We start from the raw sequence: 27,281 nt of genomic DNA, 5'->3' as shown, positions 1-27,281 counted from the left end.
CACAGTTCATAAAATTTTATTTTTTTAAAAACAAAACCAAACTAGAATAATATATGAACCCCAAGGCATCCAATTGTAGCCCAACTACATACATACCACAGAAGAACTTCATAACAAGTAACTAATCACCTTTAAGTTCATTCCTAAGTCCGTTATTAAGAAGTATGGATATGAACACATAACACGATACGAATACGATACGGATACACTGATACGATAATTCTCAAAAAATACAAGACACGACACGTGAGGGACACACACAAAATATATAATTTTATATATTTATTATATGTCATATATATGAATATATCATTTTAAGATAATAAATAAATACAATATAATACTAATTTCTATAAATTGATATTATTTTTATTTTACCATTGTTTTCTAAGTTATTTTGTTCAAACCTATAATTAATTTTATTGTGTATCTAATCAATGGACACGTGTGTCCTCACAGTGTTTAAAAAATATCCGTGTATAAATTCTTTTTTAAAAAATAGGATACGCTTGGATTAGTATCGAACACGTGTCAGGAAAGTGTTTGACAAGTGTTGATGTCCAACACAGACACGCCATTCTTTTAGAAATGTCACAGTTCAGTTTTTTGGCTTAAAAGATATCAACAAAAATCATTGGTCAAAAAAAAGTCAAGTTAACAAAGCACATCTATATTTAAAAGCAGTAGTGATTCATCCCTCTAAAACTAGAAATCTAATTGAGTTCTAGTGATGTGGAAAATAAAAAAGAAAAAAAGAAAAAAGAAAAGCACAAGGCCAAAACATTATATCAAATGGGTTCACACACACATTAGAACTATCAGAGCTCCTTTTCTAGAACTCCCAAATATTTTCCATTAAAAAAGCTTCTCATTTTAATTTTTCTTGTTCAAACAAGGCAATCCGAGCAAGTGCCTTATCCAATACTCCACTAGTACGATCAAGTTCAGCCTTCAAGTCGCTCAGTTATCTAATAATATTACACTCATCATATTTCTATACCATATTATGTTTTAATATCTTACTTATCAACACACTATAATCATTGTACATTACACCATTAATATTTCTAACCAAAAACAACTGTGCACGTCAATACACTTAAATGCTTGATTGAAAAAAAGAAAAGAAAAAAAAGAATGCTTTAATATTCTCCCTCTTGCAAACACTTCTTATAATCTTATATTTTATAAATGTCACATCATACAAGTAAAATAAGAATTGGTGTTCAAACTCACCAATTCTTCATCAAATTCAAATTTAATAAATAAAAATTTAAAAGTGAACTCCAATCTTTTCATGAAAACTTGTATCAAATCAAGGGAGAAGTGAAAAATTTCACCAAATTTTAAACAGTCATCTTTAATTTGATAAAAATTTAAAAAGTGGAAGGATTAGCAATGATTTTCTTTCATCAAAAATAATTAAAATAGGTCTTTTAAAATAAGTTTGAAAGTTCTCCAAAAAATTGACGATAAGTTACAAATAAAATGAACAAATATGAGAGAGAGTAAGAATTAGAGTATTCAACAAGTCTAAAGACCAAAGTTTTAACAAAAATTTCACTCAGATATTATGAAAAAGAGAGTAAGGATCAGAGATGCTCTAATAAAAATATAGATATTTTTTTAAGATTAATTTTTTTGGGTGAATAGTTTTTTTTTTTTAAAGATTAATTACCAATTAGTCCTATTGATTGAGTGGATAAATATTTACATAGGTAACCTAAGATCTAGCTCTAATACCATGTTAAAGCATCCAACTCAAAATCAATTGACAATGAAAGTGAAGAGGCCCTTGCATATTAACCAATTTTGGGTGGATTAGATAGGTAATGTGCGATTATGTCTAACACGGTCGATCAATACTAAGCTCGACCAATGCTCCGGGTCGATCAATGCCTCACTTGGTCGATCAATGCTTCCTGCAACATCTTCCTCCCAAGTATTGCCATTAATCAAATTCCTAACCTTTAGAATACAAATTACAAAGTTTGATTTGAGTGTTTTCTTTCAAAGACTCCATTAGATGAAATGGGAGAAAAAGTGTAGAGAATAAATCTCACTGAACACAACACTGTATAATTCGCAATAACATTAAAAGTGTTTTCTTTCTTGTACGCACATGTTTGATCATGAATCATGTAACAGAATAACGCATTCGCTCCTGAAACAAAAGTTGAGTTTCTGAATTAGCCTTACCACCTATCAGCTTCATATCTTTAATCCGAAACAGGGCAGTTAACTTGCTCAACTTCTTCGTAAATAACCTAAATAACTTGTTAGCAGGATGTGATTTCACAATAAGTTCCTGTTTCGTCGAAACATGGTCTTTTTCCAAGTCAGTCAGTCTCATCCTCATTCTTGCAACTTCTAGCTTGAGTTCTCTATTTTTTGTTCTCACTGACGCGTAGTTGTCTCTTGGTGAGATGTATCTACTTCCTGCTTCGCTCCCTGAACGTTGAGGGAATTGGCCGTTGACAGAGCCAAAGAACAACTGATTGTGACCGCCATTCATTGCATTTTGAAGCCTGATTTGCTCAAAGTATAACACTTGGATTGCCATCTGCACTGGTAGCCTTTCATTCTGTGCTGCATGACTGCAGGCTTCTTGAGATAGTTTCTGGCAATTGATGGTTTTGCAAAGTCTATAACGCTCGGAGTCCTTCATGTTTGGATGAACCTGTTAGTGGAAGCACACATAAAACACAATAGTGTTTAAAGCCTTGAAAATTCCAGACACAAAAATATAGAAATGATATGTGTTTTTCCATCTGTGGGTAAAGCTGCAAACGAGCTGAGTTTTGGCATCTGCAGCTCTATTTGTCAGAGAGAAAGGGTTGCTCACCTTGAGAAAGATATCCACAACTCTGTATAATCCATCATTCACTATACGGGCATGGTCTGGGAGTAATTCTGCCAATGCTATGAACTTCGAGGGCATCAAGTTTGAATCGAGTGCAACTTCTACAAGACAATTGTCCAACCGTTTCGATGCCTTTAGGGTTGAGCTCTCCTTGGTAGATCCAGGGCTATCAAATTCATATACCATTTCACTTTCATCCCTCAAGTGATTATCCTCATCATCATCCTTATCCAAGTTCAAGAAAATGGAGAAAATCCTTAGGATTGAATCTATATCATACATTGGGTTGTGATTGTTTCCATGAGAATTTGCAGGAATGAGTATGTCCTCAAGACTTGCTTGATCCAATTACAAACCAATCCTCCTCTCTAAATCAGATCTGTATGAAGTAGATGCTAATGCCGCTATTGCAGACTTCAACAAACTAGAAAGAAAGGCCATATGAACAGTAATTTTTCTTGACTGTGTTGGCAATAAACCGATTATAGCTTCGATGATGGCTCTTTGTTTCTTCTGCAATTCCAAGTCCAAGAAACCCCCTTTAACCAATTGTGGATCCCTAACCGCAACAAGTCCCTGAAAAGAATTGTGGGCATAATTTATCAAAATCGTGCTGATTATATCCTGTTTCAGACCCTTACTTTTTACTGCATATAGAACGCGTTGGAAGAAGTCAAGATTAAGCATGGTGAGTGATTTTCCCCACCGGTTTGAGGGTGTTTTTGTTAGAAATTAGGCGCCCATGTGGCATGACTCATGAACCTTTTGAACCTTATCCATGTCAATTTGAATTTGAATTCAAAACTTATTTGGATAACTACTCATGATATCTATATCTATCATATTAACTGATATGGATAGATGATATACTTATCCTATATATTTGATACGATATATGGGATATGGGATAATGAAACAACGTATTTTTTTCCCATACTGACTCTCTCCCATTAAAACAACGATCAAGCTTTTTGCACTGTGATTTGTGTGGATGATACTCATATTGTGGTATCACTCAACTGTTGGGTGTTCGTTGTTCGCATTTTTGAAGCACGTGATTTACCCACGAGATTCTTCGCTTCAGGTTCTATCACCTAAGGTATGTGTATAACTTTTACCCGCTGCGTTATTGGTATTAGAGCCAATATGGGTATTGTCGTGCTTATTTTTATGCATTAAAATATGTGGATAATTTTATACAAATATATACACGATATATGCATGAAAATTAATAATTTTTCCAACTATCTCCAATCGAACTGAAATTTATATATGTTGTAGTATATTTAATGTAGAACATATCTGCAAAGTTTCATGAAAGTCTAACAGTTAGATTTCAAGAAAAATGGAGACCCATTTTATATTTTCGAAACTTTACATGCATGATGGTTTTACATGCTTTAATTTCAGTCTGCAAATCTTACATATTTAGAATCCTTATTTCAAGACCTTCGAAACCATATATATTTGTTGGATTTGGATTTACGGTTGATGAGATACATCGAACCCTAATTTAGGTTCGTTTTGATTTTTTGATGGCTTAAGGAGGAAGATGAAGTGCAGGGTTTCTGCACTTCCACTCTCATTAGATTGAGAGTGTAATACACATAATTTTTATGTTCATTAAATGTCATTTTTGAGACCACAAATGTGTTTATTTTGGAAAATGGAGTCCGACAGTACCAAAATTGGACCAGAAAACACCCTGGAAGGCGGCGCGTGAGCTGTACACGCCATCTGACAACGTCAAACCCGCCACGCTCGTGCCAGGCGCGCCGTGCGCTGAGTCGCGCCGTTTTTTTCCGCCGGTTTGGCTGCTGATGTTAAGGCATTGTTTTTTTTTTTAAATTTTAATTCTGAATCACGTTAAATGATCATAAATAATTCGTTTTAGCTTTGTTTAAAGCGTGGTTAGTACTGTTAGACTCAGAATTAAATTTTCTATCTTCTGTAAAATTTTAAAAATTTTATGAAAATAAAAAATATTTTTCTTGAGATAATAATTCATTATTTCTGCTTTAAATGTGACACCCTGAACATTTAATTAAATACCACATAAATATTTATAGTTATATATAATTGTGGGTGTATGTGATAATATATTATTAAATAATTAATAATAAATACAGAATCTAATTTGGCACTGGGTTATATGGGATTAATTAGGGATTATTATTTGGGACCAAATTAATAGAATATGAAATTATAATACTAGTTGGGCCAAATTAAAGTTAAAAATAGTAAATAAATAAATAGGTTAAATAAATAAATATAATAAATGTAATATATATATATATATATATATATGTGTGTGTGTGTGTAGAAGTGATATCAGATCTTTAAATTAATGACTATATTGGATTTCCAAATCTGAATAATAATGAATAGATTTGCAAATATATTAAGCATTAATGAATAGATTTATAAATATTGTCAAAGCAATGAAAGGAGGCCATTTATACATCTAGGCTAGGAGAGGGGAGTGATTCATCACGTAGGCCATCATGGATGGGTGAGTCATCACTGCTAGCCGTGTGTATAAATAGGAAGGAAGGTGCTGTGGAATTAGGATTAGCCAAGAAAGAAAAAAAAAGGGGGGGGGGAAAGAAAGAAGGAGCCTCGGAAGCAAAAAAAAAAGAAAAAAAGAAAAGGTTAAGGGTCAATATTAAGGTGAGTTATGTTATACTTTGAGTTGCCATTATATGTTTTACGTATGTTTTGAGTTACCATAACTTATTTCATACAAGTTATATTTTATTAGTTATATTAATAAAAGTTATGTTTTATAAATATTTCAGTTACGTGGATTATTTTCTAAACTCTATTTGTTTAAAAGGAAACCCATGGATATGATTGTTTAAATTTTAGTATATATTTGACTATAACCTCGTAAACAATTATGTTTTGTAAGTACCACCACGGGAGTCCCACGCCTTGGGGGACTTAAATAACCATTGGCTTCTGTTTGGCCACGTTGCGGTCCTCTGTTTGTCATGGATCCATTGACCTCTGTTCTGATTGTCACTTCTGGGACCTTTGCTCTGTTTTGTTCTGTACCGTGGTTATGGTTATTTATTTACATAATTTCGCTATTTTAGTTTTTGCCACTTAAATGATTTATTTACCAAATTGAGTTATGTAAATGTTTTGGCTTAACTAACTATCCATGGTTATTTTGCATTTCCTATACTCTTGGCATAATATTTCTCACTCTGCTGCGTGCTTATAGCTGTTACCCCTTTCAGGTGACGAAATGTAGGGGAAACCCATAACCCCACAAAATGGAACCCGCAAATGGATTACTGTTGAACCACTTTTTTTTTTTATCTTTTTTTTTTAGTTTTGCTTCCTTTTTGTTCTACTCAGGGCCGGTCACCGATTAATAAAATAACTAAAGCCCTATAGATGTATTTTCTTTTTAAATAGTAAAATGAAGTAAATTTTCTGTTTAATTATTTTTGTTTCCGCTTGCGCAGTTTAATTTGCTACAGATAACATAAGTTAGTAAGTTGCGATTCCAACCCTAAACCTCTGGGGTTGGGTCGTTGTAATGACCCCGATCTCCGATTAATGCTAATTCATGATTAATTATGCTTACTAGTAATTTAGGAAGGATTTGGAATTTATTTGCATGTGTATTGCATTATTTATGTGTTTCTATCTGTTTTTAATAAAGTGATCTGTTCATGTCTTTGACTATAAATTGCGAATTGAAAGCCTTATCGGCGTCCGAATCAGAAATCGACTTGATTTATGTGCTAGTTAGGATTTACAGAATTTTGTGGTAGGTTTAATTAAAATTCAGTTCAGAACGATTAAATTAGATTAAATAATGCTTGATGAAACATAGATTTAGTGAATGCTAGTAATTACACTTTTGCCCCTTAGTGGGCGACTTTGTCCAAACTTGATTAGGAGCTCTTCATAACATTTCCTCAGCCACTTTGTGACCAAAAAACGTGAGAAAGAGTGAGAGTGTGAGAAACTTGTTTTCAACAAGAGAATTGAGCTTGAACTTGGAAGAATTGAAGAATTTTGTGCATACTTGGGCTTCTAGGCTTGGAATTGAAGACTTAAGGTAGGAGAATTACCTTCTTAATTGTGAATTGAGTTAGTTCTTGCATGATTCATGTGAAATTACTTACCTAAGTCTAGGATTAGCTCAAACATGTTGAATTTAAGCTTTAATCATGCATGCATGTGCATATCTTGAAGTTTAAAGTTGTTTTCATGGAAATTCTTGCATGCATGTTTACATTTTGGTTGAAGTCCATGATTTCATCTTGTTTTTGAAAGAATTGGCTCTTAGGAGCATGAATTAGAAGCCTTGAGGTTGATTAAATTCATGCATGTTACATATCCATTATGTTCTTGAAGTTTATTTGAAAATTATGTTTAATTGAACTACCTTTGGGCTTTGATTTCTCAAATTGATCTTTGAAACATGTCATATTATGAGTTTACAAGTGTTTTCCAGAAAATTAGCCCAAAAGGATCGAATTTGATGCATTGTAGTTGAGTTTTGAGCTTGAGCTTCGAATCGGGAAATTCCAGATTTTGGACTCACGCTCGAGCGTACATATTGGGTTCATGAAGTACGCTCAAGCGGGTAAAATGACGCTCGAGCGGGAATTTCGTGTATCCAGTACTTTGCTTGTGTTTTCAGTCTACTCGAGCGGGGTAATTCACGCTCGAGCCAGGACTTGTGTCTCACGCTCGAACGGGTATCGAGCGCCCATCGAGCGTGAATTTCATGCATCCAGCACTTTTAATGTAGCTTGCAGTCCGCTCGAGCGGAGTAATCCACGCTCGAGCGTATTCCTTTTGTCTGCATGTCTGCTCGAGCGTATAAGGCCACGCTCAAGCGGGACCCCTGTTTCAGCCAAATTTTGAAAAGTGTTTCAAAGTGCATCTTTGCATCCTCATTCCATCTTAGGCATTCCTAGGCCATGTTTTAGACTCTGTAATGAGGATAAGAGATTAGAAACACACTAAGAGCCAACGAGTTAAGTTTTGTACAATTAGAACGTGTGTTTCAGGTGTGTATCTGTTATGTGTCGTGTAGGTCACGTGCCACGTCCTATCTGATCGATCTGCTCTGTCTGTCTGTCTCCGAGCCCACTGTGAGTAATAACTCTGTAAAGTTATGTTTAACTTAAGTATTTTCTGACTGATATGGTATGATCAGTTTTCTGAAATGCTATCTTATGAATTATGAATGAATGTCCAATTTTCTGAAAAGTATTTGTGGCACCCTTAGTTCACGTGGCCCTCGCCCGGGGGTAACAATATCGCAGCCAATCTGCATGTGGCCCTTGCCCGGGGGTAACAATACCGCGGCCAATCTGCACGTGGCCCTTGCTTGGGGGTAACAATACCATGGCTACTTGCGCGCAAGTTATGGACCTTTGTGGTCGTTGGTACCAACTATGTATATGGGTCTCTGGACCAATCTGTTCTGATAGCTAATGGGTGTACCACGTATGATCTTATGCAAAATCTGAATATGCAAATATATATGAATCTGTTTCTATTTTGAAGTCTGATTATGCTCTGAATTAAATACTGGATTCTAACTTGTGATGGAAATCATTCATATAACCCCTTTACTCTGTTATTATTCATTGGGCTTTCGCTTATAGTTTATATTATGTATGTAGGTGAGTCGGCACACGACCAGGGCCAGAATTGACGCCCTTTTGTACCGTTTTTGGTCAGCCAACCGTAGTGCCTCCCGAGGAGGTTCCGTCCGAAGTCTAACGCCAAGGCTGTTTTTGTATTTCATGCTAGTCTTTGTGTAAGCACTGTATAGTCAGATCTTGGGAAGTTCACTCCTGTAAATATTTTGTAAATACTGTGTATCTGGACTGGCATGCTTATATATATATATATAAATAAGTTTTGAAATCTTCTGTCCCATGTACGTTACCACACTCATTGGACCTTGTTTATTTTGTATTATTGCTTCTGCAGCCCCTTATTATTTGTTAATCTGTTCAGAGGCCTTTGGTAATCCATGGATTACTGGCCAGTTACGATGCTATACCCATAGGGACTGGTTTGGGTCGTGACATTAAAATGCTTCTGGTGTTGCATGACTAATTTTCTGAGGTTGAAATTTTTATTATAGACTACTGTAAAGGTTTACTATTTACTGGTATAATTGTTTCAGTTTACCAGATTCTGCAATATTTATTTATGATTTTAGATGGTTTTATTAGTTATTTAAAATTTCAGAAAATTTTAGAAAAATTCCAAAAAATTTCAGAATGATGTACTTTTAATTATGGCATAATCTGAATATTAAATACAACATATTATTTTTTTTGGTTTGTGATATGTTGTGATTAGAGAAGCATGATTAGTTTTTTTTTTAATTTATTTAAATTCCATTATTAAATGAATATAACATGAGTTAATTATAAATTTACATTAAGATACTATTGTATAGAATATATCATGCTTTGTACATGTCATAAGCAGTGGGAGGTTGATTTTTTTTTTTTTGGAATTAAATTAAATTTTGATAATTGTCACTAGAGGCACAAGAGATGATTACGAGCATAGCAAATTTTTCGATCTTGAGACGTGTAATATTATCATTATTTAATTTAGATTCTTTTGCTGTAAAATAATTTTTGTGTTACTATCATTAATATCCCCTGCGCATTTGTTTATTCTGTATATAGAAATGGCTGCTAAGACAGTGGTGGCAGACTTAACTAAGGGAGAGAAATTGGATGGCGACAATTATGACATATGGCGCCGTAAGATCCAATACCTCCTCAATGAGCAAGAAGTGTTGACTACACTTGAATAAGTGATGGTTGAGCCAGAACAGGGCAATACAGCTCAACATCGTCGTGATCTTGAAGTCTTTCAGACTTGGTGTAACAAAGATCGGTGTGCGTGCTTTACTATGTTGAGCAGCATGCACAACGACTTGATTAGTGAGTTTGAGTATTGCCCGACTGCATTTGAGATGTGGGAAGCTCTCAAGCAAAAGTTTGGTATTACCTCTTTGGCAAAGCTACGTAGGCTGACTATGAAGTTTGACTCCTATTAGAAAAGAGTGCATCACTCGATGAAGCAGCATTTGGGGGTCATGTCAGCCATGATACGTGAGCCTGTGGCTGCTGGGCACAATTTGACTCAAGAGCAGCAAGTACAAGCTGTGATTCGCTCTCTGCCAAATTCTTGGGAGTAGATGAAGCAGAACATGATGCATAATGAGAGTGTGAAAACATTCGAAGACACATCGCGTCATTTGGAGCTAGAGGCTGAGCGCCTTGAGGCGGCTAAGTCTGATGGTTCTGCTATGGTGGTTGAGTCGAGCTCACGTAGGACTTCTCAGTTCAATCGTGGAAAAGCAAAAGGTGCCCCTAAGAAGCAAGCAGCAGCTGCGCTAAAGCCCAATGGCGCTAGAAATTTCAAGCGTAGGGGCAAAAGAGGTGGCAAGAAGGTAAAGGCTAAATTGACATGCTTTAACTGTAACAAAGAAGGATACTTCGCTCGGGATTGCCCTGAGCAGAAGAAGGTACTCCCTTACTTAATTCCTCCCATTCAATGCTTTGTTTCTAGTCAAGCATGAGTTGCTCTTTCTTCTTATTTTTGGGTTGTAGACTCTGGAGCAACAGACCACATCGCGACGGACAGAGTAGGGTTCGTTGAGTATCGCCGAGTACCTACTGGGAGCAGAAAATTTTACATGGGGAATGAGTCCAGTGTGGAGGTGCTTGGCATTGGCACATACAAGCTGGAAATTCGACGAGGGTGCACCTTATATCTTCATGATGTTCTTTATGCTCCGGATATTCGGCGAAACTTAATTTTAATTATTAGCATGATGAGCCTTGTTTTTAGCTTTTGTTTTGAGAATAATGGTGTTATCATTTATTTGGGAATAATTTTTTATGGCTTTGGTTATCTTTCAGATGGTTTTTTAGTTTTGTATGTGGATGATTCTAGTTTTAATAAAAATGCCAATGGCTCTGTTTCTAATATTGCATCTTTTTGTGATAATGATTCTATGAGATGGCATGCTAGATTAGGCCACATAGGGTAAGATAGGATGACTAGATTGGCGAGAGAAGCTCTTTTAGGCCCACTCGCTAGAGTCACTTTGCCTACTTGTGAGCACTGTCTTGCTAGAAAGGCAACAAGGAAACCATTTGGGAAAGTTAAAAGGGCATCTATCCCATTACAACTTATTCATTCTGATATATGTGGACCAATGAATGTGAGGGCAAGGCATGGAGCCCCTTATTTCATCACATTTATAGATGATTGCACGTGTTTTAGTCATATCTATTTGATTTCTCACAAGTCAGAAGCATTTGATTGCTTTAGACGGTATGTTAATGAGGTTGAGAATCAATTAGACAAGAGCATTAAGGCTTTAAGGACTGACCGGGGACACGAGTATCTATCTGAGCAATTTAAAGTACTCTGTGAGGAAGGAATCACACATTGCTTGACATGGTTAGATCAATGATGGCGCAAGCTAATCTTCTCATTTCTTATTGGGGAGATGCTATGTTGACTGCTGCCTACATCCTTAACCGTGTGCCCTCCAAATCAGTTCCTTCCACCCCATATGAGATGTGGACTGGCAAAAAGCCTGATTTGGGCAATTTGCGGCCTTGGGGTTCGGCAGCTTACATACACAAAGCTTCTTATAAGTTTGGGAAGTTGGGCCCTAGAGGAAAGAAGTGTATCTTCATTCGTTATAGTGAGCATTCTAAGGGCTATGTGTTTATTAGGGAGCATCCAAATGGAAGTGTGACTGAAATTGAGTCACGAGATGTGGATTTCCTAGAGAAGGATTTCCCTAGCAGAGGTGAGGTAACTAAAGATGTAGAACTCTATGAGATGGATGATCTACTTGAAGGCGCACTACAAGAAAATCTGTTATATAACACGGAGGCTTTTGCGACGGGGCACCTACCGTCGCAAAAAATGAGTTTTCGCGACGCAGTGTAGTTGCCGTCGCCAAAAAAGTATTTTTGCAACGGCGTTTATCTACCGTCGACGAAAATGGCCTTTTGCGACGGGGTTTACCTCCGTTGCTAATAAATTTCACCGAAAAATGCAGGAGCATTTGCGACGCACGTATACCGTCGCAAAAAGTATTATTTAGCGACGGTAAAGAGTTGCGGTCGCAAATGGTGGACCATTTGTGACGGCATAAGCCCGTCGCAAAAAAATTTTTTGTAAAACGATGTCGTTTTAATTTGTTAATCAAGTATCATTTGCGACGGTGGTATATATTCCGTCGTAAAAAAAAAAAAAAATTCACATCCCGCTCATTTCTCCCATTCGCGGGGATTTCTCCCATTCGCGGTCATCCTAAAATCCCCAAAATCCCAATCCCTAAACTCACCAAACCAAAACCCCCAAATCAAAATCCCTAAACTCACCAAACCAAAACCCCCAAAATCCAAATCCCAGAATCCCCAAAATCCTGAAATGAAAATCATTTAGTACCGGGGTGAAGGAGGGTGAACGACGGCATTCGCAGATTGACGAGGGTGAACGACGGCCTTCGTCGGAGTGACGAGGCAGGGACTGTGAACGACGAGTGACGAACGACTGTGAACGACGAGTGACGAGGCAAGAACGAGGGTGAACGACTGCGAACGACGAGTGACGAGGCAAGACTGTGAACGACTATGAACGAGTGACGAGGCATCTTCAATCCTTTCTATTCTTCAATTTGATTCCCACTTTAAGGTTGGGAAGTTTATAATATCAATTGATATATAAATATTCTTCAGAGATTGAAATGTAGTTATCTGTGTATTTTTTAGACATTGATATTTTAATTTATTGATATATTTTATTATGATTTTAATTTTTGAATCTGAATTTCTCCCCAAACGATATCTATATTTTGTGATATATTGATATCATCTAGGTTGTTTATATCCTCTATTGATGTTATGTTTCATCTTGGGCTTTATATCCTCTATTGATTTCTCCCCAAGACATCGGCACATTTCGGTTTTATCACCCAATACTTGGGCTTCTTATATGAGATGCTTTTTTCTTTTCCAGCTAAATCTCTCAATCACTGGAGGAAGCTATTTTTTGGATGCTGTTGTTAATAATTCCCAAGTTGTAGAAGTGATTCAGCCACCATCAGGTTTACAATGCTCGCAGTCAGTACTGGCTCCTAAAGGGTTGGGAACTGCACTTGTTACTGTTTATGACATTGGACTTTCACCTCCACTTGCTGCTGCTTTTGTGGTAATCTTTCCCATTTTTTATGTTTTCTTTGCGTGATTTGTCCACCCATTAGAATCTGTCAAAAATTTCCTTTTAGTTTTGCTTCTTACATGATTACAGATTTCCAATTCTAATTTCTATTGCTTGTATTGAAGATAGAAAATAAGGAGGTTAAGATATAAAATTTCCTTTTAGTTTTGCTTCTTACTTAAATGAGACATGCAGAACATATGAATTAATTTGCAGATTTTATGTTGGATGTTATAGTTTTTGAAGTTTCTCAAGTTGCTTGAGTTTAGGGAGTGAATGTTTGACTTACATTTTAGTTTGAAACCCTAATGCAACATGCCTTAAGGAAAAATTTTACTCAAGTTTCTTGCTTCCCTTGGCAGGGGGTACTCGGGGGTTTTCTATTTTTTTATGTTTTGGGGGTGGAGGAAAAGTTCCCTGTCTCACTGTTGTTCCAAAGGCAAGTTGAGTATTCACTTTTGTTGAAGAACTAGTAGGAGGAATATAATCTTTTATCCCCTTCCCTCCCCCTATATATATATATACTCTTTTTATGTTTGGTGAAGATGAAAGGGGGAGAAGTTAAGATCCTTCATTTTACTAAAATGATGCTTGGATTTTTTTGAACCAAGTATTAGGGGATACCTGTAATAACTCTGGCAACAAGCCCCCAATGAATAATTCAACCAGTACTCTTATTTACTACCACCCTTATCACTTTTTCAGTCTAGAAAGACCATGATTAATCACCTTACATAAATAAATCTAGAACTGAAGCACTTGCACAATAGAATTGAAATGCAAGCATTTTATATGAAAACAGAATGGGGCAATTGAATTAACATAGAAAAGCTTTATAACCCATTATTATATTTATCAATGCATTTGAGGATAGCATTTGCCCCAGTAGCGCATGCCCTTGGTTGTTTCCTCACTAATCGGGATTCGAAGCCCACCAATCCCCTCTTCCCTTACGATAATTAATATGTGATATTATGTCTTGTAATTATATTTTTACCCTTACATCTCATTATGACTCTTACATTTGTTGTAATTATATTTTTTTCTAGGGCATATTTGTTTTGTATGTGAGATGTATATCTCCCAGTAAGTTTGCCTGAAGCAAATTAATAGTGGGAAACACATATAAGGGAGGTACAGATGATGGATAAGAGTTGGATTGATTTGCCAAATAGGATGTCGAGGGAATGCATTAATGGGATTGATCAATTCCTTGTGTTTGCCTACACCAATAGGGTTGAAGGTTCGATGATTAGTTGTCCGTGTAGAAAATGTGAGAATCGATACCATCTTGTGCGAGAGGGTATACAGAAGCATATGATTTTGAATGGTTTTTTTAAAAAGTACAAACATTGGATTAATCATGGAGAATCTTACGTATCTCTGCATGCTAATCGAGGGAATGAAACATTGGCTAATTTAGACATTGGCGACAATATGGTTAGAATGATACAAGGGGCTGTGGGAAATCCACATGCCGGTACAAGTGTTGATGGTAATGAAGCACAGAGCACTGATCCCCATGCATCTGAACCACAGCTCGGTCGAAATGCAGAGACTGCAAACTATTTCAAACTTCTTCAAGATGCACAAAGTGAATTGTATCCGGGTTGTCAGAAGTTCACATCTTTGTCATTCATTGTTCGGCTTCTACATTTGAAGGTGCTTAATCAGTGGACAAACAAGTCTGTTGACATGTTGCTTGAGTTATTGAATGAGGCGTTCCTGTTGGGTGTGAAACTCCCAGACTCATATTATAAAGCTCAAAAGGTCACAACAGATTTGGGCTTCACATATGAGACATGGGATGCATGTCCCAACAGTTGCATGTTGTTTCGAAACGAGGACGCCAATCTTGATAAATGTGTCATATGCAACAGTTCAAGATGGAAATCAAATGGTGATGGTGGTTCAAATGGTCCTCACAATGGTGGCAAACAAATAGCTGCAAAACAAATGAGGTATTTTCCTTTAAAGCCAAGGTTGCAGAGGCTGTTTAAGTCATCCAAGACGGCTAAGTTAATGAGATGGCATGCAGAGAAACGAACTAATGACGGTGTCTTTAGGCATCCTGCAGACTCCCTTGCATGGAAAGATTTTGATCGTCGGAATATTGACTTTAGTAATGATTGCCGAAGTGTAAGGCTTGGCTTAGCATCTGATGGTTTTAACCCATTTAGGACGATGAACATAGTTCATAGCACTTGGCCTGTTGTACTCATTCCATACAACTTGCCGCCATGGATGTGCATGAAACAACCATTTCTAATTTTATCTGTGCTTATTGGCGGCCCGAAAGGACCTGGTGACAAGATTGATGTGTATAGGCAACCGTTGATTGAGGAGTTGAAAGAACTATGGAATGACGGTGTCTCCACATTTGATGCATCAACAAATCAAATGTTTCAAATGCATGCAGCTTTACTGTGGACAATTAGTGATTTTCCTGCATATGCAAACTTGTCATGATGGAGTACTAAAGGCGAATATGCATGTCCTTGTTGCAATAGAGAAACTACATCGTGTTGGTTGAAGCATAGTAGGAAACAATCATACTTGGGTCATCGCAGATTTTTACCTAATGGCCATAAATTCCGAAAGGATAAAGTATCATTTGATGGTAGTCGGGAAGTCAGATTCAAACTAAAATTGTTGTCTGGAACTGAGATGCTGCTACAATTAGAATCTGAGGGTATTTTAACCCAATACAAGAGGGATGACCTTAAGGAGAGGCATAGGAGACAAGTAGAGAAGGAGAAAGCTGGACATCGCACCCATCGCTGGAAGAAAAAGAGTATCTTCTATGAACTGCCATATTGGGAGCACAATCTAATTAGACACAACCTCGATGTGATGCATATAGAGAAGAATGTTTGTGATAATGTGTTGTGGACAATATTAGGGGTTGTAGGAAAATCGAAGGATGGTGTTAATACTCGGCGTGATTTACAAGAAATGAATATTAGAAAACCCCTACATTTGCAGTTAAGAGGGTCGAATAAAGCTTATTTACCACCGGCACAATTCACGATGACCAAGGATGAGAAAGATTTGTTCTTGAAAGTATTGAAGGAAGTTAGAGTTCCCGACGGGTATTCATCTAATATATCGCGTCGTGTGCGCTTACATGATAGAAGTATTGGGGGTCTTAAGAGTCACGATAGTCATATTCTGATGCAACAACTAATTCCATTGGCCATTCGAAGATCGTTACCGAAGAATGTAATTGAACCTTTGATTGAATTGAGCAATTTCTTTAGACAATTGTGTTCCAAAGTCAATCGTGCGACAGATTTGCAATATATTCAAGATCGTATTGCCGTAACACTTTGTCATTTAGAGAAAATATTTCCTCCTACTTTTTTTGATATAATGGAGCACTTGCCTATACATCTAGTTGACGAAGCATTATTGGGTGGAGCAATTCAGTTTCGATGGATGTATCCAATTGAGAGGTATCTTCTTACTTTGAAGCAATATGTGTGTAATAGAGCTCGTCCAGAAGGTTCAATTGCTAAAGGATATCGTATGGAAGAATGCATGAATTTTTGTGCACAATATCTCAATGATGTGGAAACTAAATCTAATCGACCCACGAGGAACTACAGTGGTGATGATAATCTGGGTCGTGCTGTTGGTGAAATCACAAGCTTTTATCTTGATAACACTTCTTGGGTACAAACTCATTGGTATGTCTTATTCAATACAGCCGCGGTTCAACCATTCATAAAGTAAGTTATGTCACTCACTCAATATTTTATTATGTTTCATTGAATTTTGAACCAAATTTTGTTTTTTGATAAAATTTCAATTTACACAGCAAACATCTTGAAGAACTTAAGGTCAAAATGCCTCATGTTGACGATCATAAGCTTCGGCGTGAACATTTTGAAACTTTTCACATTTGGTTCAAGGAACATGTATGTATTTAAATCTACAGATTCTATTTACCTAAGTCAAACTATATTTTAAATTTTACAATTTTTATTATTTAAAATAGGTTCAAACTTTGCGAAGGACTAGTGATGTCACATTTTCTGAAGAGATTACTGTATTGGCAAATGGTCCTCATAACCTGGCAAGGAGGTTCAACAGGTATATAATGAATGGGTTTCGGTATCAAGTAAAGGCCATGGATGACCGTCGAGCCACACAAAATTGTGGTGTAGCTTTGAAGGCATATACCATAAGTTATGCTGTGCGGGGTCTGTGTACTATTATGGACAATTGACAGATATTGTTGAGATTCGATATTCCAATGAGAAGAAGCATGTGTTGTTTAAGTGTGATTGGATTTACAGCATTCACGGGAAGATACAAGATGTCTTCAATTTCACGTTAGTCAACTTCAATCATTTGTTGTATCGAGATGATCGAATTACTAATGAACCTTTCATCTTGGCATCCCAAGCAGAGCAAGTTTGGTATGTTGCAGACCCGTTACAACCAGACTGGCAAGTGGTGGTGAAGATGTCTCAAAGAGGTTTATTTGATATGAGTTCGAATGATCCACAAATTGAGCCATATATGAGCCAACAATTGGAAGAAAATATAATGCTTCGTGATGAAGAAGTTGGTTGGGTGAGGGAAGCAGCAGAAGGGGAAACAGTTGATGTTCAAATAGGTTGATATTTAATCAACATCAGTAATTCACTTAAGGCCAAGGTTGTAGTTAATCATCAGTTTCTTAATTTACTTTGTCTTTGTAATTGTATTAGTTCAATTAATGTCATATTTTAGTTGATGACAAACCATTATCTATGTTTCTAATTAATGTTATATTGCTTGCAGATTATTATGGGAAGGAAGAGGAAACCTGATCATCCCCGGCGCATGATGTCTGATATGGTACGTAAGAGGACATCAGCGGCACCACCATCAGAGGAGGCATCACATCGACCACCATCAGAAGGGCCATTAGTGCCACCATTAGAGGAGGCATCACAGCGAGCACCATTAGTGCCACCGCATCGACCACCATTAGTGGCACCACAGCAGCTATCATCTACTTAGCCACCACGCCTACCATTGGTGCGTCCACCATCAATGCCACCACCATTCGAGGAGGCATCACAGCGAGCACCATCAGAGGGGTCATTAGTGCCACCGCATCGACCCCCATCAGTGGCACCACACCAGCTATCATCTACTCAGCCTCTAGGCCTACCATCGGTGCGTCCACCATCAGTGGCATCGCAACAGCTATCATCCCGACTAGAGTCATCGGCTTATGAGCCATCCGCAGGTATATAAATTTGCTTTGATTTGTATGAAAATTATTTAAATATATATTTATTTGTTCTCATTACATATAACTTGTTTATTTTCATTGTATTTTTCAGATCCTTCGACTTCTTCACAGCCTCACTCAGGTATAAGAAATTGATTTGTATTAACATTATTTAAATTTACATTTGTTTATTATCATTGCATATTGTTTATTCTTATTGTATCTCACAGGTCATGTTAGTTCTTCATCAACCTCGAGTAGGCGTGGTAGAGGATGTGCCAAGGGCATTAGGGAGTGGGGTACCGGTACCAAATTGGACATACAATTTGATGAAAATTACTGTCCAATAGGGGATAACGTGTCTAAGTTAACTACTCAACTTGGCATTATTGTGCGAAATGGTAACATTGTTCCTCTTACTTTTCTTGACTGGAACACTGTGCCTGATGAAATTCTTGATGCTATCTGGAAGGATGTGAAGGTAAAAGTATATTTTTGTCCAAAAATTTAAATTCCAAAATTGTGTTATTATTATTTAAACCTTGAAATTGTGTTTTATAGGACAATTTGAATATATGTCCAGAGGAGTACAAGCCAATCTGCATGAAAAACTGTAACAGCATATGGAAGGATCACAAGAATAAGATTAAGTGTAAGTTTTCAAGCCTAGAAGTGAAGATCCTAATCTGAAGGATGATGTTCCTTTGCACATTGTGCCAAGCCAGTGGGAAGAACTTGTGGAGTATTGGCATACTTCCGATGCTAAGGTATACAAATAAGTTATATGTATGATATGTAAACATACAAATCATATTTATATACTTACATTTGTTGAACCTATTATAGAAAATTGCAACTAGGAACGCTAAAAATCGGCGAGCTCACGGCATAGCTCATACCACAGGGCGTACTACTTTCGCTCAGATATGGCATGAGGTTTATATTTACTGTTTTATTTTTGTATATAAATAAACATTGTATATTTACAAATTATTTGGATTATAATTTTCATATTTCTAAAAAAATGTAGATGACCAATAAGGGGGAGTCTACTGATAAGATGAATGTTTGGCTTATGACACGTAGAGCAGATGGCCCAGAGGTTATCCAGACCTTGGTAGTTTTCAAACACCTTTGATTGTATTTAAAGTTTATTTTTTATTTTTTGTGTTAACCATCTTAATTTGGCATATACTTGTGTTTCTTATTCAATACAGGATGAGTTTAATGGCCAACTCTCTATGCTACCTGAGGATTGTCGGACTTTGGAGGCTAGGAATGCCATTTTCCATGAGTTGATAGGTCATGACAATCATGGATATTGTCGCACATACGGGAGAACTGTGCCTCGGAGAGCAGTGTATAAAGATGGTACAGGGCCATCACAGTCAGCACCCCAGCCATCGACTATTGTTCAGATCACCCAGCAGGTTCGTGCGGAGCTAAGGGATGAGTTGAGGGAGGAGATGAGAGCAGAGTTCTCTACACATTTACAGCAGCTGAGAGCTGAGATGATGGCCTTTGTGTCACAGGGGGCAAGTGTGGATCCTAACAGACAGGTTCGATATAAATTAAATTGTTTGATAGTTAAATTATCACACAACATTATGTCTAAAATTCGAACATGATTAACACATTATGCATTGACTATCATAGGCTCCTGATGCATCGAGTGGCCACTGGGCATTTAGGGAATCTACAGAAGACGAGAATCTATATACACCACCACCAGAAGATCAGGTATAAAATGTAACTTTACATTCTAAGCTAAAATGTATATTTGCATTCTTTGCATTCTAAGCTAATAGAGTTGTGGGAGAAGACGGGACTCAAATTGGGTTTCTGTATTAGGAGTTAGAGATGGATTTCACTCTAGGCAAACTATTTCTTTAAAAAACTTGAATTCGAGGTGTTAACGCCCCAAAATCACCAAAAGGGTTCAGATTGGCACGACACTTGGCACACACGACCACCTAGGCACGAAAGACTTGTGGGAGAAGACGGGACTCCAATCGGGTTCCCGGATTAGGAGTTAGAGATGGATTTCACTCTAGACAAACTAGTTCTTTAAGAAACTTGAATTCGAAGTGTTAACGTCCCAAAATCACCAAAAGGGGTCGGTTTAGCACGGAACTTGGCACACACGACCGCCTAGGCACGAGAGACTTATAGGAGAAGACGGAACTCCAATCGGGTTCCCGGTTTGGGAGTTAGAGCCGTATTTCGGTTTAGGCAAACTAGTTCTTTAAGAAACTCTCCAAAATCACCAAACAGGGTCGGATTGGCACGAAACTTGGCACACACGACCGCCTAGGCACGAGAGACTTGTGGGAGAAGACGGGACTCCAATCGGTTTCCTGGTTTGGGAGTTAGAGCCATATTTCGATTTAGGCAAACTAGTTCCTTAAGAAACTTGAATTCGAGGTGTTGACGGCCCAAAATCACCAAACGGGGTCGAATTGATACGAAACTTGGCACACACGACTGCCTAGGCACGAAAGACTTGTGGGAGAAGACAGGACTCGAATCGGGTTCCCGGTTTGGGAGTTAGAGCCATATTTCGGTTTAGGCAAACTAGTTCCTTAAGAAACTTAAATTCGAGGTGTTGACGCCCCAAAATCACCAAACGAGGTCAGATTGGCACGAAACTTGGCACACATGACCGCCTAGGCACGAGAGACTTGTGGGAGAAGACGGGACTCCAATCGGGTTCTTGGTTTGGGAGTTAGAACCATATTTCGGTTTAGGCAAACTAGTTCCTTAAGAAACTTGAATTCGAGGTGTTGACGGCCCAAAATCACCAAACGGGGTCGGATTGATATGAAACTTGGCACACACGACCGCCTAGGCACGAGAGACTTGTGGGAGAAGATGGGACTCGAATCGGGTTCCCGGTTTGGGAGTTAGAGCCGTATTTCGGTCTAGGCAAACTAGTTCCTTAAGAAACTTGAATTCGAGGTATTGACGCTCCAAAATCACCAAACGGGGTCGGATTGGCACGAAACTTGGCACACACGACCGCCTAGGCATGAGAGACTTGTGGGAGAAGACGGGACTCCAATCGCGTTCCTGGTTTGGGAGTTAGTGACGGATTTCACTCTAGGCAAACTAGTTCTTTAAGAAACTTGAATTCGAGGTGTTAACGCCTCAAAATCACCAAAAGGGGTCGGTTTAGCACGAAACTTGGCACACACGACCGCCTAGGCACGAGAGACTTGTGGGAAAGACGGAACTCCAATCGGGTTCCCGGTTTGGGATTTAGAGCCGTATTTCGGTTTAGGCAAACTAGTTCCTTAAGAAACTTAAATTCGAGGTGTTGACTCCCCAAAATCACCCAACGGGGTCGGATTGGCACGAAACTTGGCACACACGACCGCCTAGGCACGAGAGACTTGTGGGAGAAGACGGGACTCCAATCGGGTTCCTGGTTTGGGAGTTAGAGCCATATTTCGGTTTAGGCAAACTAGTTCCTTAAGAAACTTGAATTCGAGGTGTTGACGGCCCAAAATCACCAAACGGGGTCGGATTGATACGAAACTTGGCACACACGACCACCTAGGCACGAGAGACTTGTGGGAGAAGACGGGACTCGAATCGGGTTCCCGGTTTGGGAGTTAGAGCCATATTTCGGTTTAGGCAAACAAGTTCCTTAAGAAACTTAAATTCGAGGTGTTGACGCCCCAAAATCACCAAACGGGGTCGGATTGGCACGAAACTTGGCACACGACCGCCTAGGCACGAGAGACTTGTGGGAGAAGACGGGACTCCAATTAGTTTCCCGGTTTGGGAGTTAGAGTCGTATTTCGGTCTAGGCAAACTAGTTCCTTAAGAAACTTGAATTCGAGGTGTTGACGCTCCAAAATCACCAATAGAGGTCGGTTTAGCACGAAACTTGGCACACATGATTGCCTAGACACGATAGACTTGTGGGAGAAAACGAGACTCGAATCGGGTTTCCGGTTTGGGAGTTAGGGTCGGATTTCTATCTAGCCAAAATTATTTACTTAACTATCTTTGTAATTATATAGTAATTAATTTTTTATGTTTTTTTGTAATTAAACTATTAACACATAATTATATTGTCATTAATTATTTTTATTTTTTATTTTCAGATATTTCCTGAGTAGCAGTTTGCTTCTTGTGGAATGCAGCCGTGTGAAGATTGCGACGAACTTTTGTTTTTTTAACCCACGGAAGAATTATGAAGAAAACTTTTATTTTTGATTTACGCTATTTAGATTTGTGAACAACATTATGTATGTATTATGCAAAATTATGTGGTTGGATAATTTTGATGATGTGTTGTTATGAATGGAAAAGTATTTTAATTATGGATGAAATTTTATTTATATACAGGAATTTTTATATTATTATATAATTATCGATTTTTTTTTAGCTATTTTTATTTAATACAGGTAATTTGCATATTTTTAATAATTTTATTGCAGCATTTTTGTTAGAACCAGGTTTTTGCGACGGTAGCGTAGCCGTCGCCAATGATATTGGCAATATTAACAAAAGGCCTTTAGCGACGGTATTTTCACCATCGCAAATAATATTTTTAGAGACGGCACATTTTTCTGTCGCAAATAATAGTATTAACGACGGTATTAAACCCGTCGCAAATAACCATTTTAGCGACGGTATTTTTACCGTCTCAAATAAACCCTTTTGCGACGGTATTTTACCGTCGCAAATAACCATATTAGCGACGGTATTTTAGTGCCGTCTCAAAAACTTCAGATTTTTACACATTAATTGCGACAGTATTTTGCCGTCGCTAAAAGGCATTTTTGTCGTCGCCAATATTTTGCGACGGCGTCTTACCGTCGCTAAAGACCTTTAGCTACCCCTTTTTTTGCGACCCCCTTATTACCGTCGCTAAAAGCTATTTATCGTCGCAAAAAAGCTTTTGAGACGGCTTTTTGGGTATTGGTGACGGTATTTTACCGTCGCAAAAAAGCAAATTTTTTGTAGTGGCGCACCAAGTAGCCTAGTAGAGAATGAGGAGATAATCCCTCAAGCTCCAAGGGACAGTGGGAGCGATCTACCTGCCCATGGATTAGATCCAATGGATGAGGATTCTCAGGATTCTTAACTGCATAGAAGCAAACGTGGAGCTATACCTCGTCATCGTTTTGAGATTGAAGGGAAAGCATTCATTATTGCTCCGAGTGATGAGATGGAGCCTAAGAATCTCAAAGAGGCTCTCTCATTCCCTGCTAGTAAAGAATGGAGTACTGCAATGGATGAAGAAATAGAGTCTATGAAGAAAAATCATGTCTGGGACTTGGTTGATTTGCCGCTAGGGTGCAAGACTATTGGGAACAAATGGGTTCTCAAAATCAAGCGCAAAGCGGATGGTTCCATAGAAAGGTATAAGGCTCGCCTAGTGGTGAAAGGTTACACCCAACGAGAGGGTGTGGACTATGAGGAAACCTTTTCGCCAGTTGTGAGGTTTGCCTATATTCGCCTAATTTTGGCCATAGTAGCTCAGTTGGACTTAGAGCTTTATCAGATGAACGTTAAGATTGCATTTCTCAATGGAGAATTGGATGAAGAGATCTATATGGATTAACGAGAAGGCTTTGTGGTAGTAGGTCATGAGCGCAAAGTTTGCAAACGTTAACGATCTATTTATGGCTTAAAGCAATCATCCAAACAGTGGAATCTGAGATTTCATCGAGCCATTGTTTCTAATGGGTTTACGATGATCGATGAAGATCACTGTGTGTACGTTAAGCGGTCCAAGGATATTTTTCTGATATTGTCATTATATGTAGATGACATATTATTGGCTGGAAATGACAAAGAGATGATTGTCGCCACTAAAAGGTGGTTGTTCTCTACATTTGAGATGCAAGACATGGGTGAAGCGAGCTATGTGCTCGGTGTTAGGATCCTTTGGGATCGCTCTAGGAGACTTCTTGGTTTGTCTCAAGAGACTTACACTAAGACTATCCTAGAGCGATTCCAGATGCAGAGCTGCAAACCCATTGACACTCCTGTTGCGAAAGGCGAGAGCCTAAGCCTTGATATGGGTCCTAAGATTCCAGAAGAGAATGAAAAGATGGCCTGAGTTCCCTATGCAAATGTTGTTGAAGCTTGATGCTATGATGTGTACACACCCTGACATTTGTTATGTAGTCGGATTGGTGAGTCGTTACCAATCCAACCCTGGACCAACTCATTGGAAAACAGTTAAGAGGATATTACGATATCTTAGAGGGACTACAGATTACACACTTTGCTACCAAAGTTCAGATCTACATCTAGTTGGCTATTGTGATGCTAACTGGGGAGGAGACTTAGATGAGCGTAAGTCTATTTCAGTATATGCTTTCATGCTTAGCGATAGTGCTATTTCTTGGAGCAGTAAGAAGCAATCCTGTATCGCCTTATCGACTATGGAGGCTGAGTTTGTGGCTTGTTCATCTGCCGTTCAGGAAGCCATTTGGTTGAGAAAATTCTTTCAGTATTTGGATATTGTCACACACACTCTAGACCCTGTGACTATCCATTGTGACAGCATGGCTGCACTCGCTTATGCTAAGGATCCTAAATACCACGGGAGAACCAAACACATTGATGTGAGGTTCAACTTTATTAGAGACATTGTGGTAGAGAAAGAAGTGATCCTGGAGCACATCCCTACGAGTCGCATAGTTGTGGACCCTTTGACTAAGCCCATTGCTAGAGATGTTTATCTTACTCATGTTAGGGCTTTAAGACTACGTAGGTGGTGATATATGTATATGTGTGTGTGTATTCAGTTGAACTCATTTTTTGGGATATTTATGCCATTAGTATTCATATTTGTTTCTATTACACATTTATGTTTACTACTTTTTACAATGGTTTGTGAATTAGCATACACAGAATAAAAAAATTGATATTAGCAGGCAAGATTGGCTCATTCACACGAGCAATTTCCCTTAGCGCTAGGTAGCGAACAAGGATGAGACTAGTGGCTTATTGTATTTGGAGCAAATAGAGAAGCTAAAATTATCCACTAGCTATGTCACCTTGGTTGGAGCCAAGATGAGGTCTTGTTAGAGACCGACCATGGATATAAGAGTACCCACTTTTCCATGATGTGCCTGTTATGGATAACCAGATGCGAGATCTCATTTGATGCCTGAGAGGCAAGCAAATAGAGAATTCGAGTTAGACGCTAGAAAGCTACTTATGCGCTTAAGAGCGACTAAACTAAGATCTGTATGGTGTGTGAGTTTAACATCACTCTTTGGAAGAGTTACTCCACTATAACATGCATTCGTACTGCATGTGCTTATCGAACTGTTAACAAGGTGAAAGAATGGATCCTTACTTCTTCACTGTGTGAGTCCTAAAAGTCATTTTTCCCTAAATGACTTCACTTTGTGCCTTTTGTGACCTTTGACTATGTCATAAGATGAGGAGTTGATGTTTAGCTACTTTGGTATGTTGCATGCGGTCATGTATGATTCGGCTTTAAGGGACATTACTGGGAAAGCGGTCAATTTCAAATTAAATGATATGAGGGTGAGGGGAAGATCATCTAGTTCTACATCTCTGCTCTATATTCACTGTCGACAACTCACATCGCTCTCTATGGGATGCTGATTGGGTGTGAATATAATGCGGGGCGTAGAATAGTCAAACATGCTCTTTGAGGGATTAGAGATGTTTTTGGACCAATGTAGCTAGATGGGTCTGGGTACATAAGACACTATTTCTTTTCATTTTGGGTTGATGTCTCTATGCTGACTCATATTGAGTTTCTAGTATAGAGCTCCCACATGCAGGTGTTCTTAGCGGTCGCACGGTGCATTGGCTAGTATGGGATTGTTCATTTTTTGGGGAGATTGAGATAAAGATGTGGCAGTGTCATGCCAACTGTAGACACCCCATTTTTGACCGACCTTGAGACTCAGACATCACCAGTTGAGCACTCGGTGATATTGCATATTGTGCTTGCTCAGAAGTTTCAGAGTCTCGGCTGCGAGCCTTGCCTCCGAACTTCCGGGCTCTTCTGTGCTTTGCCTCGGTTTGCGAACCAGGCTCGATTTTCTCTGTTTCTCTTCCCAAAGGGAGGGAGAGGTCTCGTAGATCATCTCTCAGTGGCCGTAGGCTACGTTTCGTGGTCGTAGGCCATTTTGCCCGTTTGGAGCCCGGTTTCTGATTTTTCGGGGCCGTTGGCCGTGTGCCTCGGTTTGGGACCGCTTAACCATCTCCGTTTCCTCCGGTTTCTGGCATACATCCTATTTGCTCCCTTTTGAGGGACACTGTGGTCCGAGAGACCAACTTCGTGGTCGAACACCACTCCCGGTGCCTGACGGTCAGTTTTTTGGGGCCTCGAACTGCGTGTTTCGGCCCCCGAACCTTCATTTTGCATCGGTTTTGGTTCATTTTTGGCAGGGACCTCTGTTTCATTGCTAGGAAGGCCATAGAAGGGTGGGAGGCCAGTAATTGTTCTGTCATCCAACTTTATCCCTTCATCGCCCTCCGTCGCCCGATTTTCTTCACTTCAAAGCCAATGTTGAACACCCTTGGGCCATTATCTTGCACCCAAAACCACATATTTGTGATGTACACATCTGGGAGGCCACCAATATTTGGTGGCCAGCCAGTAATTGTTGTTGACCCTTTTGAACCCCTTTGAAAAGTGGGTTGTTCTCTCTCCTGGTTCACTTTTTCCAGTGTTTAATCACAGGGTTGTGTTGTGCACACATGGGAGGCCCTGTTTCTGTGGTGGCCGGCCATTAATCACACTTAACCCTTTTGACCCTTGGCCGGCCGGCCATGGGAAGTAGCCGGCCGGCCATCTGAAACCTAGATAAGCAGCTGGCCAGAATCCTTACATCATCTACAGTGTAAATATGCATCTGTTTTCCCCCCAGATTCTGTATCCGGGAGGCTGCTTTTTGGAGGAAAACTTGGTTGGTTTTC

At 38.7% G+C, this 27,281-nt stretch overlaps 2 protein-coding genes and 1 pseudogene across 2 annotated transcripts; 2 read left to right on the top strand and 1 right to left on the bottom strand.

Moving 5' to 3' along the window:
- Positions 1–1,854: 1,854 nt before the first annotated feature.
- The window catches only part of LOC114305379 (BTB/POZ domain-containing protein At1g03010-like), a 55,630-nt pseudogene continuing 30,203 nt past the window's right edge, over positions 1,855–27,281 (bottom strand).
- On the top strand, positions 18,167–19,055 carry LOC145806245 (uncharacterized). Its single transcript, XM_082902688.1, has 4 exons — positions 18,167–18,365; positions 18,463–18,492; positions 18,581–18,831; positions 18,912–19,055. The coding sequence occupies exons 1-4, from the start codon at positions 18,167–18,169 to the stop codon at positions 19,038–19,040; spliced, it is 609 nt and encodes a 202-aa protein (XP_082758814.1). The 3' UTR covers positions 19,041–19,055.
- Positions 19,381–20,096, top strand: LOC145806244 (uncharacterized). The gene is made up of 3 exons (XM_082902687.1): positions 19,381–19,467; positions 19,568–19,909; positions 20,007–20,096. The coding sequence occupies exons 1-3, from the start codon at positions 19,381–19,383 to the stop codon at positions 20,094–20,096; spliced, it is 519 nt and encodes a 172-aa protein (XP_082758813.1).

This window comes from Camellia sinensis, chromosome 13 (assembly GCF_055761805.1).
Source record: "Camellia sinensis isolate YWXY chromosome 13, ASM5576180v1, whole genome shotgun sequence".
NCBI lineage: Eukaryota > Viridiplantae > Streptophyta > Magnoliopsida > Ericales > Theaceae > Camellia > Camellia sinensis.
Note: the sequence above shows the minus strand (reverse complement) of the source record. Positions and strands in the feature narration are given on the sequence as shown.

Excerpts from the sequence above, each read along its gene's own strand:
- LOC145806245 (XM_082902688.1), top strand. The coding sequence starts at position 18,167 with ATGCCACCACCATTCGAGGAGGCATCACAGCGAGCACCATCAGAGGGG. Across the intron at positions 18,493-18,580 it reads TTCTTCACAGCCTCACTCAG|GTCATGTTAGTTCTTCATCA; the intron begins GTATAAGAAATT and ends TGTATCTCACAG. Across the intron at positions 18,832-18,911 it reads CTATCTGGAAGGATGTGAAG|GACAATTTGAATATATGTCC; the intron begins GTAAAAGTATAT and ends TGTGTTTTATAG.
- LOC145806244 (XM_082902687.1), top strand. The coding sequence starts at position 19,381 with ATGACCAATAAGGGGGAGTCTACTGATAAGATGAATGTTTGGCTTATG. Across the intron at positions 19,468-19,567 it reads CAGAGGTTATCCAGACCTTG|GATGAGTTTAATGGCCAACT; the intron begins GTAGTTTTCAAA and ends TATTCAATACAG. Across the intron at positions 19,910-20,006 it reads GTGTGGATCCTAACAGACAG|GCTCCTGATGCATCGAGTGG; the intron begins GTTCGATATAAA and ends TGACTATCATAG.